Consider the following 25379-nt stretch of genomic DNA (forward strand, 5'->3'; position numbering starts at 1 on the left):
GCATGTAGTCACACAAACTCATTAGTGAAATCTCCACCTGGTGGCGCAAAGGGAGAGTTCATATTTGTACAATGACATAATTTTCATACAGATTTAGATAGGTATCAACTCCAGCTCTTTTACCTGCTTAAGAAATAACTAAAGAATAGCCCAAGCCTGTCCATGAAACAGCTTTTGAGTTAATTGTCCAATTATTTATTGAAAAAGGGGATGTACATATTAAAGAGCAGCAATTCCTTAACTTTTCCAACAATTATGACGAGAATACCCTCAAATTAAAGCTCAGATCATGCACTTTAACCCCATATTATTAATTATAAGCCCATTATATAACTTAAATATGTTGTCAATGATGTTCATCCAATAAAGTCACATTCTATTCAGTAAGAAAGAAATACTTTACATTTATTTTGTTGATTATTTTTCCAAATATAAACTGTAATCAGAACCAGGATGTCCTGGCTTAGATTTAAATAATCTTATTGTATATCACTGAATGGCTTTCAGCTTTATTACAGTATATCGTTGTTTGCAGATACTATGAATATAAAGCAGAAATATAAATATAAATATATATATATATATATATACATTACATCTAATCTTCTCTAAAATTATTTTGGCGGCAATATTACTAAAACAGTATTAGCAAAATTCGAAATAAGCAATTATTTTGTTTTTCATTTCTTAGTTTAAATGTCACCCCACAATATGATCAAAAGATACATTACACAATGTGTGTGAAATGCTTGTGGGTGTTTAGCACATTCCTATGCAAATCTATTTCAGTTCATGTATATTTCATTGCCTTCACTTAAATGCTCTGTTTACTTCACTCCACATTTTTATATGAGGTTGATGTCAGACTTTACCTTTACAGAACATAATCTATAATCTACTTTTGTTGCTCTGATATGTTGTGGATCTGTATTCTTTTATTTTACATTACAAATCATTTAAAATAATTGTAATGATAAATAATCTCTTTAAGCAAGATGAGGGGAGAATTTCACTCATTTACTCATCTGGCTTAAATGTTTAAACAATTACTTGCAAGGACAGTTTTCTTGTTATTGATGGGCACTGAAAGCTGTGTGTTTGGGTGTGTGTGTGTTTGTGTGCGTACCCTACTTAGCACATTTTATGTCTATGTTTGATGGATTAGTGTGAGTTAGTCTGAAATCAATGAAGCATGCACTGGATCACAATGACAAATCAAAGGTGTGTTTTGAAAAAAAAAAAAAAATAATAATAATTGTATTCAGTGTAATACTAACTTTCAAAAACATAATACCCAAAACAAGCTAATACCATATTTTTATCTAACCACTGAAACATCTAGGATCAGCCAGGTTTTGTTTACAGCGTAAAACAAAGTGATTCATCTTTCATAAAATAATTATGCTGAGTGAGAAGACATGATCTGAAGATCCTTGTCCTCTCGGGCCATTCATAGCAGACTTCTATCACTGAGCAAGAGACGTGCTTTACATATGTAAATTATATTTTAACATATACGATCGGATTGGTCAAAATAAAAGTTTGGAACGTATTATGTTAATTTAGCCCCGCCTCCTCCACGCGCATCCGCCCCTCTCTGCGCCACCATCCTCAGAAGCCGTTGACGGCTCTAACAGTGACGGATCGAGCTCCGCAATATTATTTTATTTTTCCTTTTTCATTTGTTTTCTGGGAAAAAAGAAAAAGGAGTACAAGTAAGCTTCACCGCACACATCCGTCCTCAGCAATCCTCTTCAACACATAATCCTGTTTTGAGCTTTTATGAACGCTTGTACTAACGGTAGATAGTGCACGATTATTGCTAGTAACGTTAGCTCAACGATACAACCTCGAGACAAGTCGGGACAAGACCAGGTTAGTAGCTGTGTCTAATGACCATTCGAGTGCACTGAAGAGGTTTATTATAGAGGTGTTTGTGGCCGTGATGTTGGGGTCCAGCTGTAACGTTACTGCTTTTCAAGGGTCGGTTTCGGCTAACGTTAGCATGCTATCATCATAGCTTGTGTTTGTGTCACACATTTTGGTGAAGATGTACCATATCGTTTTTTAATAAGAGCCTGTGAGGTTTAAATTTACACCGCAAGCCGTTTTAGCAAGTTTTATGTAAACGTTGAGTTGAATTAGTATGCCTACATTGAAGAAATAACGTACGTAAGACGTGCTTTGACCGAGACTGCGTGCCAGACAAGTGCGTTGTTTTGGTTCAAATCGCGACTCCGGTTGAGTTGTCTGCGTAAACAGAAATCGACTCGCACTCTAAAACCCTTGAGCTCGGGTTCTAGATGAAGCCCGTGTTTTTAAATCGTCACAAATCCCGATGCTAATGTGCTCGTAGCTCTGGCCTCACTTCACCGTCGCCATTTTGTTTTATTCTCGCCATCAAATCCTTAAATTTAGTCAAACCCGCAGCATCACTTATACGGACAATTTCTTTCCTCCGTGTTATATTAGTCACCTTCTCCGATTTATCTAGTCGAGGGCTAGATTACTGCACCTGTTTGAAGTGATGTGTTATTTTGAAGTTATGTGTGTTATGAAACCCTCCTCCCAGCACGAAACATGGAGGCCGCGGCTACAATAAGCGAGTGAACCAGTCAAAACAGACAATTAACCGAGCTTATAATGTATCAGACATACGATTTTATAACAGATACCGGGTTTTTCGTAAGGTTAGATTAACTATCTAAGCGTTTTTTTGTAAAGCTGCACTGTGCCCATACGGCCAATTGGCAAAGCATGTAAAATAATCTCTAAGCAGCTCCTGTTCGCCAGCGCTGCTTCATGTCGTGTAGAGATTATTTTACAGGTTTTGCCAACTGGCCATCGCTGCTATTCCTAATCTGCATCTGCCCCAGTCAATGACAGTGATGTGTAGCACACTGCCGTGGTGTTTGTGTGTTTAATAGAGAAACAGAACGGTTTAGGACTATGCTCTTCACTGACGGATTGTGCGCTTTTATTGTTCATGTTGGTGCAGTTTTGGGTTTGGGTCCTCAGCCGGATTCGAACTCGGGACGCCCGTTGGCGCCTTATGCAGACGTTTAAGAATGTTTTCGCGTCATATTAAGCATGGTGGCTCATTTAAATATTCTAGGTACTGATAACTGTTATTTTAGCAAAACCTATGGTTGTCATTGTATTTTTTTTATGAGTAATGATAATAGGCCTGTATGTTATGTGACCATATGGAGGGATTTTGATCATTCTGTATCATACTGAATATCAGACTGTAGAAGAAACACAGTGAAATTTACAGTAAACAAATGGCAGCTGTTATTGCTACAACCTTTACATCTGAAGTACCCACAACTTGAATTGAAACAAGTACAAAGACTATGTTATTGACCCTAACTTAAGAAGAGAAATAGCCTATGTGCATGCCTAGAGACTGAATGTATAATGCGCATGTACATGACGTAACTGTTTTTACAAAATCATATTTTTATATCTGACGGTATCATTTACAAAAACTTGTACTTTCAAACCTGGTTTTAAAAGATTGCATTTTCAGGCTTCCTGGAATGTCTTTGTTGTGTAAATAAATGGCCAAAAAGCATAAAACATTTGTTTTTAGTTGAAAACGGTGTAGTGTAAATGCCCTAAATAAATAACTGTAAAAACTGTATTTCAATAACCGATTTAAGGTAACGTGTCACAAAGAATTTGTGGGAGTGTAAGTTTACACTTTATCAATGTAAATTGTGAGAAGACTGTTCATTTTTACTTTAAAAATCCATTCATTTAACACTATTTTAGTCTGACAAAATATCCCAGTAAATATTTTACATTTTTTAGCTAAATAAATAATTTAATTGTTTTTATAGAACGAGGACTTGCCATTAGGGATGGGATGGTATGAAAATTTAATATCACGATTATAGTGACTAAAAATATCACGATTATCAATATTATCACGGTTTTGTTGAAACGAGATGAAAGTGTTCAAAAATAGTTGATGCTCACACTGAAAACATTTCAGCAAGTTTTATATTTAATAATCAACAAACAACTAATAAAACAAGCAACTCTATGCACTTAATTTAAAGAAAGATTAAATTCTGTGGCATTTCCTTCCTTACAATGAAAAGTGTAGAAGCATAGAAAAGCATAGAAAAGTCACTGACTTTCGCCATTCCTTCTCGAAAAAAAAACAAAAAAACATTGCGCGCTGCGCTTGCGTCAGACTGTTGCTGGCTGGACATGATTTAATAGCGAGTTATTAAAACCGCGATAATCAAACACGGTTTTAATGATAATTCATTTTTAAACGATATTACTAACCTTCAGCACATTTTATCACGGTTATCAATAAAACCGGTTATCGTCCCATCCCTACTTGCCATTTTACCAATTAACAGGTTTTTGCCCTATTGTGTTGTGTAAATTGAATCCTTTAGGTTGTTTATTATTATTTTATGGAGAGTCTTTTGTGTTTTCCAAATGGCTGAGCTCTGTCAAAACAAATGGGAAATAAACACGCAGAACCAAGCTGTCCAACATCTTTATTCTGTGACTCCATCACTGTTTTTTAATAAATTGCTTCGTATGTAGGGTTACAGATTGTGTACCTTCGTGATAATTACTCTACAGGTGACAGTTTCAGTTTTTGTCATACTGGAGGCTACTTATGTGGTTTTGCAAATGTTGTCTAGTGTTTGACACAAGACTTTTGTAATAAATATCACAGCGTGGTGAAGAAATGCAGCTTTCTGATTTAATGGTGTTAGTCGGAGTTCATGACTTCTTTTTGTTTATTTTAAAATCAGAGATTTTATGACTGTGTGTGATTTGAGAGGTCGTCACTAGCTAGCAGTTAAGACAGCCCTGGTGTTTCTATGGATGCAACCCCTCGCAAGGCAGAAACAGAGGAACATTTATAATGCATCTCCATGGTAACACATGGCACAGCTGCCTTTTTCTGGCCTTTAAAAAAATATGTGCTAAAGTAATTAATGGCTTTTGTTGATAAGTCTGACTTAATGAATCGATAAGCAGTTGTCTGATGAATTACTGTACAGAAGGAAAACAATTTAGAGAAAAAATGGGTTTGGGTACTGTTTGAATTAACTTGCTGCTTGTCTGATGGCTTTGTGCATATTTCTGTCTGGTCTTGCGTAAACATGGGTCATGTGCTGTGAGATCTCATAATATGGGACACCCCAGTATCTCGGTTGATCGGAGTTGGTTGAGCATGATACCTAGGAGGACCAATGTAAACAAACTGAACAGTGATATACAGAATGCAGTTGGCCAAATCACCAGTAAAAGTCACGGTTTTATGGTATTTATTGATTTGATATCAGAATTCTCATTGTTTTTAACTGAATTTATGCATAGTGTAATCATCCTAATCTAGTTTTCAGTTTTAACTCAGTTTGGTTAGTGTTGGAATAATTACTGTGCCTTTGTGAAGAAGCCATAACATTTTATTAATGTTTTATGAGAATTTTCTTTGAGAAAAGCATTATGGCAATGAAAACTGACAATTATTTTCCTCCGAATGCCAAAATTAAGGCTTGGCTATTTAAGGAATATGTTTGATTCAGTATGAATTAAGCTCATGTTAATAAGTGAATAACTTAAGGATAATCTTTTAAAATTTGTGTGAGGTTAAATGTAATGGAAATCAGCAGAGACCTGGCGATATCGAAAATTGATTGTATTACATTTACATGCTTATTCTTATTTATCTGTATTGCATAGGCCTTAGCTGCTTTGTGCAGTTGTCATTCATCTAGTCTTATTCGATGGGCCGTTCACACAGAACACATTTTTTCTCGTCAGTAAAGCCGGTTCTCTAATCAGCGGTAAATTCCATCAGGTGCGTGATTTCACATAGAGCAGCTGTTACTACACAGAACCGTTGTTAACTGAGAAGATGTGCAAATAAACGCTGAAAATGAACGTGGATTTGCGCAGCTTCTCAGTTATCAATGGCTCTGTGTAGTAACAGCTGCTCTATGTGAAATCACGCACCTGAGGGAATTTACCGCTGATTAGAGAACCGGCTTTACTGACGAGATGCGCATAACGATCGGCCGATCGTAATCGGAGCACCCCTAGTTTTTTTCATTCCAATGCACTACTTTTCCATTGTTTTTCTATGTAAACACATGCTAGACAGATGTGTATGTCTGTTGTGCTAATGTCTTTTGCAGTGTCTCACACATAAGCACCACATTTAAGATGCCACGTCACGTTAAAAGAATATCAACTTTTACATGCAGCACCACTCCTCAATGTCACTTCCAAAACAGTTGACCAATCAGAAAACCCGGAGGCGAGGCAAGCATTGAAAGCTTTTGTTTACAGCAGCAAGTGGCTATGCAGTGTTTCCCACAGAATTAGATTCTATATGCGGTGTTGTGGTGTTTAGGGACCGGGGGGGGGTTAAGTTTAATATATATATATATATATATATATATATATATATATATATATATATATATATATATATATATATATATATATCATAAATATATCATATATTTTTAGGGACAAGTACACATTTCCATTGCCAACACTTAGTGTCAGATACCTTAAAGGGATAATTCACCCAAAAATGAAAATTCTATCATCGTTTACTCAGCCTCAAGTTGTTCTAAACCTGTATGCATTTCTTTGTTCAGTTGAACACAAAGGAAGATATTTGGAAGAATGACAGAATCAAACAGATCTCGGTCCCCATTGACTTCCATAGTAGGAAAAAATATATACTATGGTAGTCAATGGGGACCGAGATCTGTTTGTTTACAAACATTCTTCCAAATATCTTCCTTTGTGATCAGCAGAACAAAGAAACTCATACAGGTTTGGAACAACTTGAGGGTGAGTAAACGATGATAGAATTTTCATTTTTGGGTGAACTATCCCTTTAAAGACATTGCTATTGCTACATTGCTATGCCATTGCTACAATTTATATGCTATGACTGCTCCACAGACTTCTTGTTGCAAATTTTGCACACACACACAAACCTGGACCTGGAGATGGACACACACACACACACACAAACGTACTGACACACTCAAACACAGGCTCACACACTCAAACATTCAAAAAGACTCACACACACACTCACACACACAGGCTCACACACACACCAAACTGGACCTGGAGGTGGACACACACACACACACAAACCTGGAGATTGAGGTGGACAAAAACCAACAGACACCAACCTGAACCTGGAGATAATAATAATATAATGTCTAGTCTGGTGCAACGTCCGTTGCCATGATTTTTGGAATGACTGATCGCGAGAGGAAAAGAATGACGTTTTAGTCGCATAATATCGGTTAATGGAAACGCCGTCATTTCGCAATAGTTGTTTATCGATATTTAGAAAAAAAAACCACTAAAGTTTTGCGCGAATCTGTAATGGAAACGCGACAGCACTTAACATAGACTAACTTCTCAGAGTTATGTTGAGCAACAGTGTTCATTACTAACCATTCAACTCCGGATTGATTCATGTTTTGATTCAGATCGTGTTTGAAGAGGAGGGGCTAGTCGTGCGTGCCTCCGTTGTCAGTTTGTGAGAGGGAGGGAGCAAGCAGCGCGCAGCTCTACAATAAAATACAATTGTACCCATATTAAATAGTTTAAAAATCTGAATCAATCCGTGGCGTTCAGCATTGATATTGTGGCGGGCCGCCACAAATGAATGAATGTATGGGAAACCCTGCTATGAGTGGTTTTATTTGATGTGTTCGTCTCTGTGCTTTTTTAAAAACTATTCCCGAGCGTTGCATCTGGTGTTTTAAGATGCAAAGATGCATTCTGTGTGAACAACCTCCAAGTGTGAATTTGGTTGATTAGAAATAAATTATTTGACCTAATTTCAGATTTAAGTTCTGTTCACACCAAGGCAGTAAATATAAAACTTTAATAATCATTCCAGTTCCAATTCCGTCTATCTGTGTTGGTGCTGTAGGTATCTCTAAAGTTTGTGTTGTGAATAGACCTTTTTTCTTTATGGTGTTCAATTGCCATTTTCTCAGCGATATTGGGAAAAATTTATATAAATGGTGAAGTCTGTCTTCAGAATACCCCAACTCATACCCATGTAAAGCTAATAGATAGTGTAGCTTTCATATGTAGGAGGATATAAGAAAAAGTCTACACAGACAAAAATCCACCCATAGAATTTACATTATTGATTTGGGTCTTGTGTAAAGTATTTGCCAATATGGCCCGTTTCAGTAAATCATAAACTATATCAAACACCCTTCTTTTCATGCCTACACTTAGCTGTTCAGTTTAGCATTCATTTTGATCCTGAAAACATGGGAATGTTTGAAAGGGGACACCCTTCGACTCCGCATCACGTTCTCCCTTTTCACTCTCTCTTTCTCTGTTAGTCTCAGGACTCACCATACTCAATGAGCGTACAGCGCAATGTCAGAGCGCTCTGGGCAAACGGCAAAGGGGAAGGATGGCAAAACCAAGTATGCGTCTCTCAACCTGTTTGATACCTACAAAGGAAAGAGCATTGAAGCACAGAAGCCCGTTGGTGAGTTTGCATTGACTTAAAGCTTATGTTTAAAGTAATTTGTCTCTACCTGTTTGTAGAGATGATCTTGTGTTAATCTCAGGTCAGCATGAAATGGACATCGACCTTGTTAACTTTTCTAATGCACATTTCTTAATGTTCACAATTCTGAATAGTTTTGAACACTTTTTTTAATGTCTTTTTGAAATCAGAAATGCGTCACATGAAATGGGTTTGCAGATTCTGTTTCATGGTGATTATATCTATATTTTGTCATTGATTTCAAAAGTTCAAAGGTTTTAGTGCCTATGAAATTTAATTTAATAGATTCTAATTTAAAATAGTAATGTAGGTCTGTCAATTTCTTCAACAGAACTTATATTTTGATTGGGTGTAGGTGTGTGCAAACATTACGAATTTTGATTGTGGATGATAAAATGTCTCTACAATCTGCTTTTGAAGAGATATTGTAGTATTGTGCTACAGTGTGCCTCCATCTCAATATACTGTACAACATGACACAAATTCACATCAAATGTTATCTCAGCGGTAGAGTTACTCCACGGGAAATTACACTTATTCGCAATCGCAGTAGTACAGTATTTGCATGTGCTTTAAAGCATTGCCGGTTAAACATTTTATTCAAGTGCTGTTCTGACTTGCGCTTTTTTTTAATGCATACAGTTGAAGCACATGCACGCTTAAAAGCCTGTCAAAGTGCCTAATTATAAGTTATGTTTTGCGTCTGGTTGAGCTAATACTGTCAAAACACACAAGGATTATGTTGGTTATGTCTAAAGTGAAAGTAAACAGTTGAGAGAAAAACAGATGCATGCCTGTATATTATAGATGCGTGTAGCTCTTAAAGGGACAGTACTAACCATGCTGTTGCTTGTCATTAAAGGGATAGTTCACACAAAAATGAAGCTTCTGTCATTATTTACTCACTCACCTGTCGTCCCAAACCTGTATTCATTTCTTTTTTTGTGCTGAACACATAAGTAGATATTTTGAAGAATGTTTGATTGGACTGATGCAGCTCATATTTCTTTGCTACAACTGTGTAATACAGCGGTTGCATATTTAGACAGTGCAGTTATTTGCAGTGTGCAATATAAGAACATAATCTGTCTGGCCTTTCTGAAACAAAGCAGCTTTGTTTATTGATTTCTACGTTTCTTAAATCCCACTTTGGATCCACCCTAGTGTTATTTAAACCATTTCCAGTTGTGTCCGCATCATCTAGGGTAGTTCGCTGAATTTTTGAGCTATGACCTAAGACAGAGTTTTTCTTGTGTCCATCGTTTTCCCTTCTTATGTTTTATTCAGTAGCTGAACTACCAACTCTAAGCAGCTGTCCCTCTTTTCCAAAATGCAATTCTCTCAGCACTCCAGGCTGCTTGGCTCCAGGGAACAAACAGGGGATTGAGAGTCAGGACAGATGTGTTTTTCAGCTTCTGAAACCACCAACAACTGCTCTTTGCAATGCTCAACCTATTTTGCATGGGCCAAGTCTGTCGTGAGCGTGTTAAAGTGGGATTTTTGACCAAGTCAATTTCGAGTCCACCACTTGAAACAAATCAACATAAGATAGTCTTGCCCCTTTCACTGGCCAGCCAATCATTCCTTAGCCATGATGGATGAGGGATATTGATGATCTTGTGCATGCTGCAGTCTCTCCTGCTTAGTCCCTCAAGACGGTATTGGGTTTCTGCACTTGTTTATTTACTTCTCCTGTCACTCTTCTACTTTCAGTTGCCCCTCGTCATGGCTTACAGTCTCTTGGTAAAGTTGCCTCTGCACGGCGCATGCCCCCCCCAGCCAACTTGCCTAGTTTGAAGGCGGAGAACAAAGGCAACGACCCCAACGTCTCGCTCGTTCCCAAAGACGGCACAGGATGGGCAAGCAAGCAGGAACAAGCAGACCCAAAGAGGTGAGGCATGTTCACCATTCTGAAGGAGCTACATTACATTATTCTTTGAGTAATTGAACAAATATAAAAGCCCTACAAGCTCCATCAGTATAACAGTCAGTTAACTAAGCACTTTTTCAAAGTGCAGAGTATATGCTCTAATGGTACATCGTTTTCACTATGGACCCCCCAGATTCTTAAATCAGTTTGTTTGTATAGAAAAAACACTGTAGACTGTAGAAAACTCAGGAAAAGGCATAATTCACTTTGGAGACCTTTAACCCTCTGATGTCTGTAAATGCAGTCTGATTGGATACATGTTCATGCCTGCCATCTAATGTCTGTTGTTTTTGTTTGGATTTTTCCCTGTAGTACCGATGTATTGTCAGCAGCGCAGCCGGAGTCGCAGCAGCCTGTGGTCTCACAGACGTCTGCGCCGAGCATGCCGAGAACACCCCCAGCTCAAGAGGTGCCATCACACAAACATGAATAATCTCCTACTTTATGTACTTGTTTTTCAACAAGTCTGAGCTAATGAAGCCCGCATCTCACTGCTGTAGTTGTTGTTTGACCAGTGAACATGTTTATGAACTCAGGATTTTTGGCTTAAATGTACATTAATTAATTAATCTTTCTGTTACTCTGGTACATCGTTTGGTTCTTGACAGTTATGTATGTATCTTAGGCCCCAACTCAAGCTCTGGCCGCAGGGCCAAGGTCCTGGGCTCCGGCCAGTGTTACACATGGAGTACAAGGAGATGGTAAGCTACAGCACCAAGACTAATGACTACATTTCTCAGTAAGGAATATTAAGAAATGTAAAGTTATGGTTGTTTCAGTGCAAAATAACAGTGGACACTTGCTGTAAAACTACAGTTAATCTTGGTTTCATCGTTTTATGCTTGGACAAGAGAGGTGACATTTCTAATGAAGGATCTTTATACATCAAAGATATTTAATTCCCTTTGCTTTCCTTCACAGGTGGAAAGGGATCAAACCAACCGTCGCCATTCTCTCGCGAGGAATTTCCCACCCTGCAGGCGGCTGGAGACCAGGACAAAGTTGGCAAAGAACAGGCCACTGCAGATCAGTGGTATGGGCCAGGACCAAGCCTCCGCCCCCAAAGTAAGCATGATAGCCCTTTTCTTCTTTTGATAACTGGTGTGTTGATTTGTGTCTTGGAGCTTGTGTTGTTCATGTTATATTTGTTATCTTCTAGTGCTTCTGATTCGTACTGATTCACATATGCTCAGCCGTTCCTCAATTAATAATTTGTTGCTTTCTGTTCCAGACGTAACAAGCTGGCGGGATGGTGGGGGCCGGGGATTTGCACCCACCCTGGATGGGGAGGCAGTTGCGGAGGGCGGTGCTGGGGGAGCCATAGTGCTGGAGGGTGCTGCTGGGGCCCCTCCCATCCCACAGCAGAATGCCTCTACTCATGGCCCGCCTAGAACTTCCCCAACCGGCAACCCCGCACTTCCCTTCCCCCAGCCACCCATTGGCCCGCAGTTCCAGGCTTACAGAGGCATCATGCCTCCCTTCGTAAGTTTTGTAACATTTTCCATTTTGGTCAATCTATAGAGAATGTCTAAAACTGTGATTGATTTGTTCAGTGCATTCATAGTCTTTCTGTTCTTTCTGAATGTTTTTCTCTAGATGTATCCACCATACCTGCCCTTCCCACCGCCTTATGGTCCACAGGGACCATACAGGTACCCACCCCCAAATGAGGCCCCTAGGTAAGAATATTTATATTTATACTGAGTAGAAATTAATCTACTAATATTTATTTCCACAGTCATCCAGTTGGCTTTCCTAACTTTCTTCCAATTACTTCTTGCCAGGTTTTCTCGGTCACAGGGTGGAGTAGGGCCAGATGGGCGGCCCCCTGGAGGCCCCCGGGGTGAAGTGGTAAAACGCCCATCCATTCTCAAACAGGATGACCTGAAGGAGCTGGATGAGCTGGACCATGATGGAGATGAGGGGTGGGCTGGTAAGAGGAATGCTTTCCATTACTCTGGCACATTACAGGGCTCCAAACTGCGACTAAAACGGTCGCATTTGCGACCATAAATATAAAAATGCGAGTGAAGTTTTTGCTGAGGTCGCCACTGGCGACCAGGCATATGTGTTTACATGCTATCTCTTAAAAAAATGCATGTAATGCCTTTTTCCTGATTGTTTTGCATTCACATCTTTTGTTATGTTCGCGCATTGAGAGAATGCGCATCGAAGTTTTAGTGGGAAAAAGAGTTTTAAACAGTCCACATCTGCCGCGCAGCAGCGCTGACACACACCTGATAAACACGCGAGAGAAATGATGGAGACTTGAAGAGAGAGTGCAGAAAAACAGCGTCTATTTCGTTCATAACTTGAACAAACTATAACAGGTAAAGCTGTCATATGTGTGGATATTGGTAATATCGTTAACAGTTCTCGTTTATAATCATAAGGCTTCTTCTTAACAAGATCTTAGTCCATGCTGTGTTCTGTTAATGCATGAACTTCATTATTTGAAGTGCACTTGCCGTCCAGTAATCGCAAAAAGCTTTGTGCTTTGTTACTTTTTAATTTACAAAGTATCAGCTTTAAAATTATTCCAAATTCATAACAAAATTCAAACAATAAATACAGTTTTGGTGCTCTTTAAGGGGCCGTTCACATATCGCGCCTAAAAACGCGTGGAAAACGCTAGGCGCCCCACTTTCAGATTTTTTTCCAAAAGCCTTCGCTCTCTTGTGCTCCTGCCGTTGCTAAGCAACCATGACCTGCTCTCTCCATAAATTTCAGCAAAGGATAAATGGATTTGCAGCACTAAAAATCGCTTGCAGTAGCTCTGTTACTAAATTTATTTAAAAATGGCTATCCATATACAGCTATGATCAGCTGTTCCTTCATCTTGGCTGAGCTTTTCAACGTTGGTACTGGAAAGGATGAAGCTGATTGGTTGGTTCTTGTCACATTCCGTTCCGCGCCGCTTCCGCGTCCGGTGTGAACCAGGCGTAATGCGCGATCGCGAGTAGTGCCTCAGTTCAAGCAGCACGTGAACCTATAATACCTTGCTCTTTACTACTAGAGTACATAATGAACATGAATTAACATCAAAAGGTAGGCTATTTTATAAGAGATTCTACAGTAAAACACTTTCAAACTGCGGAAAACGTGTAAAGCTTGTAAACATTGCAACGTAATATTAACCTCAGTAACCTTTCGGTGTCCATAAGCTCATCAGTCAGCTAGAAAAATAACTATAAAGGAGCATTTTGCTATATTTATGAGCTATTGAATTTTAATATTTTTACTTAACCTGTTGTCTACATGATTCAACTCCTCATATAAAATTTCATTTTACTAATTAAGAAAAACAGACTGAAAGTGTGAAAGACATGCACTCTTAAAAATAAAGGAGCTTAAAAGGTTCTTCACAGAATAATTTTGGTTCCACAAAGAACCATTCAGTCAAAGGCTCTTTGAAGAACAATCTCTTTCTGACCTTTTCATAATCTGTTATTGTCTTCAAATGTTAAAGGTTCTTTATGAAACCATTTAGACAGAAAAAAAAGGTTCTTCTATGGTATCATGAAGCACCTTTATTTTTAAGAGAGTATGACAACATTTACAGGATGCATTGAGGAGGACCCCAAACTATACTCAGGGGCCAAGTGATGCTTATGGTCCATGATATTGGTACAGATTTTGTGTAATAAACAACGCATGACACTGTATATTTCAAGTTGGAAAAGACATTTAGCTCCCACTTTAAGTGAACCTTCATTCCCAGGTCATCTACAAGATGGATTAAAATGCTGATAAAGTCAAGAAAAGATGAGACATAAACATGTCAGTATGATTAAAAAGTTAAAATGTAAAATAAATAACATAAATAAAACGCATAAAACATGTTTATTCTGTGGCACCTAAAAAAACCATTTGGCACCTAAGTTTTTTTCTATTTTTTTGTTGGGAGCCCTGCATTAGAATGGAATAATTGGGTAACTGGCTATATTGTGGTTGTTTAACAATTGACAGTGACTAAATGTTAGTGAGCTAAAAAAAAAAATTACCCAGCATTTTTATTGCTCTTTCAGTATTGGTATAAAGGTACAACGTATAACAACAGTATACTAACTACAGGTGCATCTAAAAAAAATTAGAATATCATGGAAAAGTTCTTTATTTTTTTGTCATTTTATTAAAAAAAAAAGCTAACTTTCTTATATTCTAGATTCATTGCTCACAAACTGAAATAGTTGAAGAGCCTTTGTTTTAATTCTGATGGTTATGACTTACAGCTTACGAAAATAAAAAATTCAGCATCTCAAAAAATTTGAATATTTTCTCAAAGATCAATCAAAAAATGATTTACAAAACCAGAAACCGAAGCAGGTTTAATTATGCACTCAATACTTGGTTGGGTTGGTTTGGTTTGATAGCGGCCTTCAGCTCCTCTTTATTGTTTTTCAGATGTTACTTATCTTCCTCTTCACAATACCCCATAGATTCTCTTTGAGATTCAGGTCAGTTGAGTTGGCTGGCCAATCAAGCACCGTAATATCATGGTCAGCAAACCACTTGGAACTGGTTTTGGCACTGTGGGCAGGTGCTCCAGTCCTGCTGCAAAATGAAATCAGCATCTTCATAAAGCTTCTCAGCAGATTGAAGCATAACGTGCTCCAAAATCTCCTGGTAGATGGCTGTATTGACTTTGGACTTGATAAAACACAATGAACCAACACCAGCAGACATCACTGCTCCCCAAATCATCACTGACTGCGGAAACTTCACACTGGACTTCAAGCAGCTTGGATTCTGTGCCTCTCCAGTCTTCCTCCAGACTCCAGACCTTGATTTCCAATTGAAATGCTAAATTTACTTTCATCTAAAAAGAGGCTTAGGCTGCAATTCGTAATTTAATTTGTTTCTAAGTTTGATCTAAGTCATAGGAACTAATTCTTATTCATGGCCACGAAATCTTTCATTTCCCTCCACATTTACCACAGTGAGAGATGCGAAAACAGTGATTAAAACTAGTGAACTACAATTAAATAAACCTTTGAAATTAAAGGGTGAGACAGCAAGGATTTGGGAATAGAAACAATAAATATTAGTAAATTCCTGGAAACTTGTGATCAACTAGCATAACAGAACATAAAGCAGTGTATGGCTTTAAATGAACAGCATGAATGCAAACGCATAGTCACGATGTAACATTTGTGTGGTAACCCATTATTTCTCTTATAAACAAAGCTTTGTACCTTGTCATACTCGCATTAAAGGTTTCATGTAAGCAGCTGTGATTTCGTAGCACCGCCGATAGAAGCGTTTCTCTGACCAAGCGGTGCAGCCCCACGAGCCACAGTAACATTTGGGATCATTTTATTTTAAATGGCAATAATGTCAATTGCAAAAATTGCAATTGTGTTTTAAAATACGACAACGAGTACAATGGAACCATTTAAAGAGGTGCATTCAATGGTCTCTGTGACGGATCAGAAACGGCCAACAAAGTAAAATGATACATTCTAGGGCGTGCTCTCTTCATTTTATCAAATGATTATAATCACATCTATTCATTTTACAGTCCTGCTACTAGCCATTTATTTACTGCAACAGACACATTTCGCAGGAATAAGGTTAATGATTAATTGATCGTTAATTTAAACTACGATGGATCATGGAAATGATAAAAAAAATTTACATCCCTAGTAGTAACCTTTTCTTGGTGATTTGCTTTGTTTCCAGGAGCACAGGAAGAAATTGACTACTCCGCAAAGTTGAAGTTCAGCGACGATGAAGGAGAGGATGATGGGGAAGAGGAATGGTCTGAAAACAAAAATGGAACTCGGTAAGCATTTTCTAAATATTTTTCCGTTGGTGGATTAACTTAACTTTTTGCACACTAAAGTTCTTTTTGAAAACCGTTTTTATATTTAGTTGTAACAGGGAGCCAAGGGAGCAGCAGAGATCCCAAGATGGACCTGCACCTGTTTCACGTTCCCGGGCATCCGACAGTGGAGGGGATTCGCGCCGTACCCCTCCTTCCTCTGCTGAAGATGGCTCCGCGTCCCCCTCCAGCAAGCCAGGCTGGGCCGAGGAGGGTGGAAGCAGCTGGAGCGGTCAGGCAAATGCAGGATCTTATCAGGTATGCATCTCATCTCCCCATCTAGTTCCAAGCTCTTGGTACCACTGGCCTTTGCCAAAGAATGTGCATTTACTGTGAGGACAGGAACGTAGTTGTGGTGTTTCCTGGATGACTCGCTGATTGATACATGTACCCCTATGCAGGGGTGTAGGCCTGGACTAGGTGGCCCCACCAGGTCCACTTCTTGGACAAGGGCCCTATTCCTGCTATTGCCAGGTACATGGGGAAAGAGTCCAAGAAATGGTGAACTTTTAGTTAAAGGGATCATATGATGCGATTTTAAATTTTTCCTTTCTCTTTGGAGTGTCACTAGCTCTTGGTGCATAAAGAATATCTGTAAAGTTGCAAAGACTGAAGTCTCAAGTATAAAAAGCCCCCTAAAACAGTTCGTTTAAACACGCCCACACATCTCTACTTCACTATGTGGAAAGATTTGCAAAACGCCGCCCAAATGTTCACGCAAAGAAAGAAGGCATAACTTTTATTCTCTCTATTGCCGCCGGTGCCATTTCTTGGAGAAGCTGTGTGTATCTTTGTGGAAGTGAAACTACTTTGTTTGGCCTTCCAAAAGAGCACGATATCCGCTTCGTCATGCCTAGAGCTGATCCGTGCTGTTCGCTGAGGAAATACATCAACTTTTCGCTGTGGATCGCCAGATCAGCTTTCACTGTGGATAAAGCGGAGTCCAGGCAGGGTTATCATGCATCATGCTGCAGTTCCCAGTCGCTCCTTCATCGAATCCACCGGCCATTCCTTGTTATAGCCGCCGGCTACCGCTCACTCAAGCCTCCGGCTGTTTCTCGCCCTAGCCGCGGCCATTTCTCACTCTTTGCAAGGACAGTCTGGTGCTTCTGACTAACGGTATGGAAGTAGGTTCACATATGTAAAGGATTTGCCATTGATGATTCAAACGCGAGTTTTGAGCAGTGTGGAGTAGCACTTGTCATTTCTCTGATCACAAATGCAGACATGGTTTTATGTTTACACAGTGCGATTTGCAACGCAATGCGTAAAATGACAGTATGAGTCATTATAATCAGTAATTGTGTTCCCAATTGGATGCAACAACTGCCTCGTGTGTAATGGGTTTTATTTTTGTCCTGTCATGCTGGTGTTCTGACCGGGACATGCCATAACAGTATATGATGAGGGTAACAGATGAGAGTAACATTTCCGTCAGTCGCTTGAAACATTTGGCCAATTATAACGCACTGGATAGCTGGCAAATCAGTGCACACCTTGCTTTTCACAGCGACGAGTTTTGTAAAAATCGATGCGTTTCAGAAGGCGGGGCATAGAGGAGAAACAATAATGTACAATATGTGGAAAATAATTTATTATTATTTTTTTTTTTTACCTTAAATCACAAACACATTTCATTACACCAAATACACAAAATGATGTTCTTTTTAGCAACATCGTATGACCCCTTTAATAAACCACCTTTTGTTACAGGACCGGCCTTCGAACCAGTCGCCAATCTCAGGCCCCATCCTAGCCCCCCAGAAGCCCAGTGGTGCCCAGGCACAGCAGCAGGGGGGGGCAATGCCTGGTGGGCCGACTCCTCCTCCCTACAATGCCCTGCTTCCCCAGCAACAGGGCGAGGATGAGGATGAGACATGGCGGCAACGAAGGAAGCAGTCATCAACTGAGATCTCTGCTGCGGTAGAGCGTGCCCGTCGGCGGCGTGAAGAGGAGGAGCGGAGGATGCAGGAGGAGCGCCGTGCTGCCTGTGCAGAGAAGCTGAAAAGACTTGATGAAAAACAGCAGCAACAGACTATGAAACCCAGTACCCCCAGTGATGCTCCGACCAACAGTCCTAGTCCTTCCTTGTCTGCACCTGCTTCATCTCCCAATGTCAGTCAGCCACCGTCACCCTGTATGGACTCTGAAGACCCTCCTCTATCATCTTCTCAGGGAAGCAGTGCAACACTAGGATTGAATATTAATAACAGACAGCGGGCTGGCAGCAACAGCAGTCATGACTCCAACACTGGTTAGTATTCCATAAATAGTTACAAAAATGTTTTTGGTTGAATGGGCGATATATTTCTTCATTGTTCTGATACTTGGTGGACTTTCCTTGGTGAATTTGTCGTATAAGTTGATGAGCAGATTATAATATTTGTTTTGAATAAGTTGAAATGTAATATGTGACATGTGATTTCTTCTTCATTCAGAGTCTCCGCAGGCTCTGCAGCCTCAACCCACCCAGCATCCACAAACCCTGGATGTCCCAGTGGCTGGAGATGCCAAGGAGGAACCTGTGGTTCATATCCGCACTAGAGGTGGAGATGACACAGTGAAGGTGGTTGAAAATGTTGGTGGAACAGGACGGCAGGGAAGTGGTCCATCTGGGCAGGGCTTTTCCAAGTATCAAAAATCACTTCCTCCTCGTTTTCAGAGGCAACAACAGGTTTGTGTTGCATGTTTTGTCTCTAAATATGGGAAAAAGTTGTTTGCATTAAACAGAATAAGAAGAGCTTTATTACCAAGTATGTTTACACACAAAATAGGTCTTGAAATAAGGAGCTACCAGTGCAGAAGAAAGTACAGACATAGTGCAGACATACATAGGAAACACACCATAGGGATGGAGTGTAAATTATGAACTTGACTCTCATAATTAGTGCTTCAGTTGATATATTAAACTAGGGCGGGGCGATATATCGAATATTAGCGATAACATCGGAATAATTTTGACGACGATGTACAATTTGAATATATCGGGAATATCGAATATTTCAAATTCAAGCATACTTTCCCAAAAGAACGCACCGAATGTCCAAAAAAAGGAACCTGTAACTGCTGACTGCTCTACGCCCCTCTACTACGAGAGCTGTAATGATAGCGGTTGCCAGATAACAAGAGTTTAAATCTCCGAATCAGAGCTCCACTGTTACAAGGATACATTTTCTTCCTGGTGTTTGCTTATTTTAAGCAATCTGGCAACCATGCGCACATGCTCACTCCTCATTGCGGAAGAGCCGCCGACGATAATCTGAAAACACTAACAAGCTGGAATTGAGCGATCTAATGAAAGCGTCGTTCAGCCGGTCTGTGTTCTGTCGTGAGATCTCAACTGTATTGTTTGCGTTTGTGATCGCAAAATAAATACACTTACTCGACCGCTGATGTTTGAATAGAGAAACATAGGCTATGGCCATTTGGAATTACTATTGGGGAATTTCACTGATATGTTTACCAGTTTCCATAATATAGACAGAGAGAATGCAAAAGTCTTTGGTATTCATTTATATATATTTATATATAAGAAATAGCTATGTGCTTCAGCAACTAGCTCCCCATCTAAGAGGGTTTTTAGTGTCAGTAGGACCATAGTTTCATGCCACAGAGCTTCTCTTAAAACCACAGACAGTTGACAGACTTGTGTTCTTAGCTTAAAAACTTGTTAAAAAATATTAAATAAAATACTTATCCCAGTTGCATAGTTTAAATTGTGAATTGCATGCACTAAAAAGAAGAATGCACTTTCTGTAACTGTTACTTAATTTGCACTGCTTCAGTTACATATAGGCCTACATGTATTCATTTAATAAAAAGCAGTAAGTGATCTCTTGGTCTAGATTTTTTAACTATTTAATCTAAATAGTTTTTTTTTTTTAATGGGCAAAAGAAAATCATGTTTTATTTTTTATTATTTAAATGCAAATGCAAACATATCGAGATATATATCGAATATCGTAAAAATTTTGACAATATCGAGATATCATTTTTTTTTGTATATCGCCCAGCCCTATATTAAACGCATTGTATCCCTTCAAACTACTGTTTTTAGATTAGATGCATTTGACGTGAGTCCTTATTTTCAGGAGTTATGTAAATGTGATTCTTCTAATAGGAATACACTACCTTCACACCAAAGTAAATATAAAAAGAACATTTTATTTTTTAACATACTAACAAATATGTCTTTATACTTGGATACTGGGTTTAAAGTTTACAAAACATAAAAATATTTTTTTTTGTATAAAATGTGGTCTGTATCATTTGTGAACAGGAGCAACTTCTCAAACAGCAGCAGCAGTGGCAGCAGCAGCAGCAACATAACCAGGTTGCCCAAAATCAGCTCCAGCCTCAGAATCAGCAGGGCCCCTCTCCAGGTACCACACCACAGTCTGGGCCCAAACAGCCAACCCTTTACCCTCCTGGCTCAATGGGACGTCCTCCACCTCTGGCTATGAACTTCGATCCCCGCTGGATGATGATGCCCTACATGGACCCTCGAATGATACAGGGACGTCCCCCACCCATGGACTACTACACTCCCAGCATGCATTCATCTGGTTAGTAAATAAATGAGATCAACTGTGAATATTAGTCAGAGAGTCTTGGTTTCCAGAGATTATAGAGGCTTTTATGTTTCAGGGATGATGACTCGAGAGCGTTCTGATTCTGGTGGCTCTGGGTCAGATCCATTTGATAGGCAGCAACATGGTGGACCCTCTCATCCCCATCGTGGCACACCTCCAATGGATCCCAAACTGGCTTGGGGACCAGATGTTTTTCCAGGGGGTACTGAGGGTCGAGGTCTAAGCTCCCCCCTACGGCAGAAAGCTGTCGAGGAAGAGGAGGCTGGCAAAGGTCAAAGGTAACAAGAAGCTATTTTAAACATGAGTACATATGTAAATACAAAGTTATTGTATTTAAACCGGTTTCTATTAAAATCCTTTATTTCAGATTTCTTCAGTTTGTTTCAGAAGCATGATACATTTTTCTTTTTTTAATGTTTCTAGAAGTGACACTCCTCCAGTACTTATGCGGGAGGGAGGCACAGCTCCCATTCAGCCTCCCAGCTCTCCATCTGGCTCATCCAACCAAACCCCACCACCTCTTGGGATTCAAGTTGGAGGCCAGGGTGCTAGCCACCATGCCCATCATCAGCCCTTTATGGGTGGGCGAGGAGGTTACAGTAGCTACCCTGACAATGGATCCAGAATGGGCTCCCACTTGCAGCAAAGGGCCAGCAGTGGAGGGACACTGCATGGTTTTGGCCACCAGGAGGGTAGTCAACAGAGCCAAATCTGGGGGAATCCTCATCCCCATTATGACCGTAATGGCCGTTCTGATCACTTCACCTTGGAGACCAACTCGCATCACCAACACCATGGCCCCCCCACTCACGCCCCTCATTTCTCTCTTCATCCTCATAAGCAAGAGAATGGCAGAGAGCGAGATAAAGGGGGGGAGCCAAAAAAGAGTGACCCTTCACCTCCATTCCATCAGCTGTCCCTTTCCCCTTCCTGTTCATCCTCATCATCTTCCTCAGCTAGAGAAGATGGTAGTGGAAAACAGTCCTTACTTAATCAGGTCCCACAACCAATTGAACATGATACTGGATCTGGTCATGCTTCAGGAAGGAAACAGGAGAAATTTGGAAATGCACAAAATCAGCCCCAGCAGCATTCTGTGCAGCAACACCACCCTAAAGCCAACTCTCGCAGTCGGGAGCACAAACCTGAGACCCACTGGGGCCCGAGGCCTAATAGCAGTAACGTGAGTGGGGGCTCAACCCATAATAGAAAGGCACCAGGCTCTGGAATGAGTGGAAATACTGAAGAACCTTCAAATCATGGGGCTGAGAACAAATCCTTTACTCTATCAGATGGCACAGCCAAGCGAGCAGGTCCAATTAAGAGACCAGTACTTAAAGAGGTGAAAAGAGAGGGTGGTGAAGGAGGAGGAGAAAAGTCCACTGGAGGCTCTGGTAAAGATAAAGAACAAGATTCTAGCCAGACTTCAACCAAACAAGAAACGGCCTCTGGGGCTCAAGGCCCCTCAGCACTCGGTGGGAAAGATGATGCCGCCTCATCAAATAAACACAGAACTGGTGGAAAGGAGCGAGGTAACACTGGGGCTTCAGGTAAAGGATCCAGAAATGGAGAAGGCTCTATTCAGAATTCTGGCTTTCCAGCTCCCCAGTCCAGGAGGGAAAGAGAGCATTCCATTGAAAGAGGGAGCACAACTTACCATGCATCTTCGTCCAGAGGTAGCCGATCCAACCGTGGTCGAGGAGAGTTCTACGGCCGAGGCCGAGGCTACAGAGGCACTTACTCTGGCAGTGCAGGGGGTGGCAGCCGTGGCAAAACGGGTGGCAGGAGCAACAGGGATTATAGATCAGCTGCCAACAGTGGCTACCACCATGCATCTTCTAATCAAGAATACAAGCGAGAGGCATCATCTGGTAGTGGTAGGCATGGACATGGGGGCTCTCAGCCAAATCCGGGACGTGCTAGGAACCGAAGTGAGACTCGAAGTGAAGGCTCTGAATATGAAGAGGTGCCAAAGAGGAGGAGACAACGGGGATCTGAAACAGGCAGTGAGAGTGCTGGTAGTGACCTTGCTCACTCCGAAAAGGAAGACCACAAGCCAAACAACAAGACTGGTATCAGAGGAGAGAACCCTACAACAGGCCCTTCATCTTCTTCAGCTCCAATCAGAAACTCCCAGACAAGAGTGTTCACACCAAGGGGAGTGCCCTCTAGACGTGGCAGAGGTGGTGGTGGTGCTGGAGGAGGTCTCCATAGAAGTGGAGGTAGTGCTGGAGGGTCTGGTGGACACAGATCTGGACCTGGCCCTGGATCTCATGGCTGGTCTGCAAAATCTGCATCTGTGCGAAAGCAACAGACGTCCTCACAGCCACCCCCTCCTAAAGATTCAGGTCGTGGAGCCAGTGTTGACAAGAAGAAAGCTGCAGACCAGAGTCAGTCTCAGAGTCAAAGTGCAAATCCCTCCGCACCTAATCCCTCTGTGCCTATAGCTATCCAACAAGGGACCACTGAGAACGGAAGCGCTGGAGCCCCACTGTCCTCAAGTAATGTTCCTTCAAATTCCTCTGGCACTCCTATCCAGACTCTTCCTCTGTCTGCCCCTGATGGAAGAGGTTTTCCTAACCGGGGATTTGAGCGCCCCCCTCGTCGCAGACGCCACGGACGATCTCAGCATCAGCAGGACAAGCCTCCCAGATTCCGCAGACTTAAGCAAGAGCGAGAGAATGCAGCCCATATCAATGGAAGCAGTGGAATTATTGAAGTCCTAGCTGGACAACAGCAGCGGCCTGCTTCACCTTTGCAGAAATTCCTGCAAGAAAACAATAGCACTCCCAATGCATCCACTGCAGCTGTTGCAAATGCAAAACACAGTGTGTCCGCAACTTCTACCAATAATAATAACAGCAGCAACCTTGGGGGTGGAAACCAAAATTTCAATAGCCACCACCACCATCACTACCAGGGCAACTCCCAGTCGCACCCTCAACACCATCAAAACCATAACCCAGCTGGGGGTGCCAAATCTCCAGACGTCTCTAACCAGAACTCTGATCAGGCCAATGAGGAATGGGAAACAGCCTCTGAAAGCAGTGATTTCACTGAGTTTCGAGAAAGAGGGGGTGGGGGAGGCGGTAAACCCTATTCCTCCCACCATCATCATCATCACTACCACCATCCATCCGGAAGAGGTGGTGGAGGCGGTGGTGGGGGCGAGAGAGAGATGACAGCTAAAGAATTGGCCACCAGCAAGAGAAGCTTCTCCAGTCAGCGGCCTGGAATGGAGAGGCAGAACAGAAGGGTTAATACCGGTGGTGGTGGTGGAGGAAGAGGCCACAGGGGTCCGCCTGGCATTGGTGGGGCGGTGGGTGGGGCTGGCAATGGTGGGGGCAATCGTGGTGAGAGGCGTGGCAACTGGCCCTCTCCTAAGAACAGGAAGTGATGCTTTGTTTTTGTTTTTTTCATTTGGAAATATTTCAAATTAATCCCTCTATCATTGGCCACTCTTTTCTGTAAAACCTCTTCCCCCTTAACATGTTAACACTTTATTATTGTAAAAGATTAGTTACCAAGACCATGAACACATTCTAGTTCTTTTGGTTTATTGCTATTTGTCCCTTATTTGGAAATTCACACTCCCGTGTCCTTTCACGCTACCATTAATCCTAAACTCTACTCTGAGATTTTACATACTACACCCCATTTTAATGGAAATATTTTGACTGAAAACTCATTTGACCAAATGGTCCATTTATGTTGGCATATATAAGCACAAAATGACATCAACCTAACAAAGTTGTGCTTAGTTTGTTTATGCTGGGTATGCACACATTGTGTTTGTTTGTGTAAGGACTGTGGCTTGAAGTATATATGAAAGGCCAAGGTTGTTATTATGTACTTGTGTATTCACATCACATGTTGGATTCTGGAAGTTGCTCTTTTAATGAGAACAAATATATCATAGATTAGTTTTCCCCCATTTTTAGTTGTTAATTTTTCATTTCAGCCTCTTGAAGGTGAAAATCTATATATATAATTTTTTTTTCTTCTGCAAAGCAGGTCATTAAAATCCATTTTTAAATAAAACTCTTAGTTTTTGGTTCAAACTCACATATGGTGTTCACCAGCGCTTTTTTTTTTTTTTTTTACTGTAATGCCCACTTTTCAGAACTATGTGGTGCATTTTTCCTTATGTTAAGTTATAGGACCTCTCTGCTTATTGCTTTGGGTTTTCAAATAGTGTCATTAGCTGTTTTGGCCTCCGCATGAAATTGTAGCCTAATAGTGCACATTATACTTGTTAATATTATTAGACTGTGGTCTTAATTGAACGTCCTTCAGAAGTTCCTCTTCATGGTTCACATCGTTTTAAGGTTGTTTCTGTTGTGATCAAATCAAATGAATCTTAACCTTGGTGTCAGATTCTCATTAAATTCTATTCAATTAAATTTAAATTCTTTTTTTTTTTTTTTTGAGATCATCCGTTAAAGATTTTCTTTAGTCTTGCACTTAAAGTCCGTA

The 25379-nt window shown here is 40.6% G+C and overlaps 1 protein-coding gene across 2 annotated transcripts; it reads left to right on the plus strand.

Annotated features, from left to right (window-relative positions):
* The first annotated feature begins 1573 nt into the window (after nucleotides 1–1573).
* On the plus strand, nucleotides 1574–24944 carry prrc2a (proline-rich coiled-coil 2A). 2 transcript variants are annotated; one of them, XM_059556706.1, is made up of 16 exons: nucleotides 1574–1715; nucleotides 8385–8536; nucleotides 10271–10448; nucleotides 10800–10896; nucleotides 11113–11188; nucleotides 11409–11552; nucleotides 11719–11969; nucleotides 12084–12166; nucleotides 12272–12420; nucleotides 16170–16272; nucleotides 16362–16569; nucleotides 18025–18565; nucleotides 18750–18985; nucleotides 20591–20876; nucleotides 20959–21181; nucleotides 21327–24944. In XM_059556706.1, exons 2-16 carry the CDS (start codon nucleotides 8422–8424, stop codon nucleotides 24298–24300), a joined length of 5664 nt encoding a protein of 1887 aa, XP_059412689.1. In that variant the 5' UTR covers nucleotides 1574–1715; nucleotides 8385–8421; the 3' UTR covers nucleotides 24301–24944. The 2 variants fall into 2 exon arrangements, with proteins under 2 accessions (XP_059412689.1, XP_059412690.1); XM_059556707.1 differs by lacking the exon at nucleotides 1574–1715 and adding an exon at nucleotides 1740–1875.
* The last annotated feature ends 435 nt before the right edge of the window (nucleotides 24945–25379 follow it).

Source organism: Carassius carassius, chromosome 8 (genome assembly GCF_963082965.1).
Source record: "Carassius carassius chromosome 8, fCarCar2.1, whole genome shotgun sequence".
Lineage (NCBI taxonomy): Eukaryota > Metazoa > Chordata > Actinopteri > Cypriniformes > Cyprinidae > Carassius > Carassius carassius.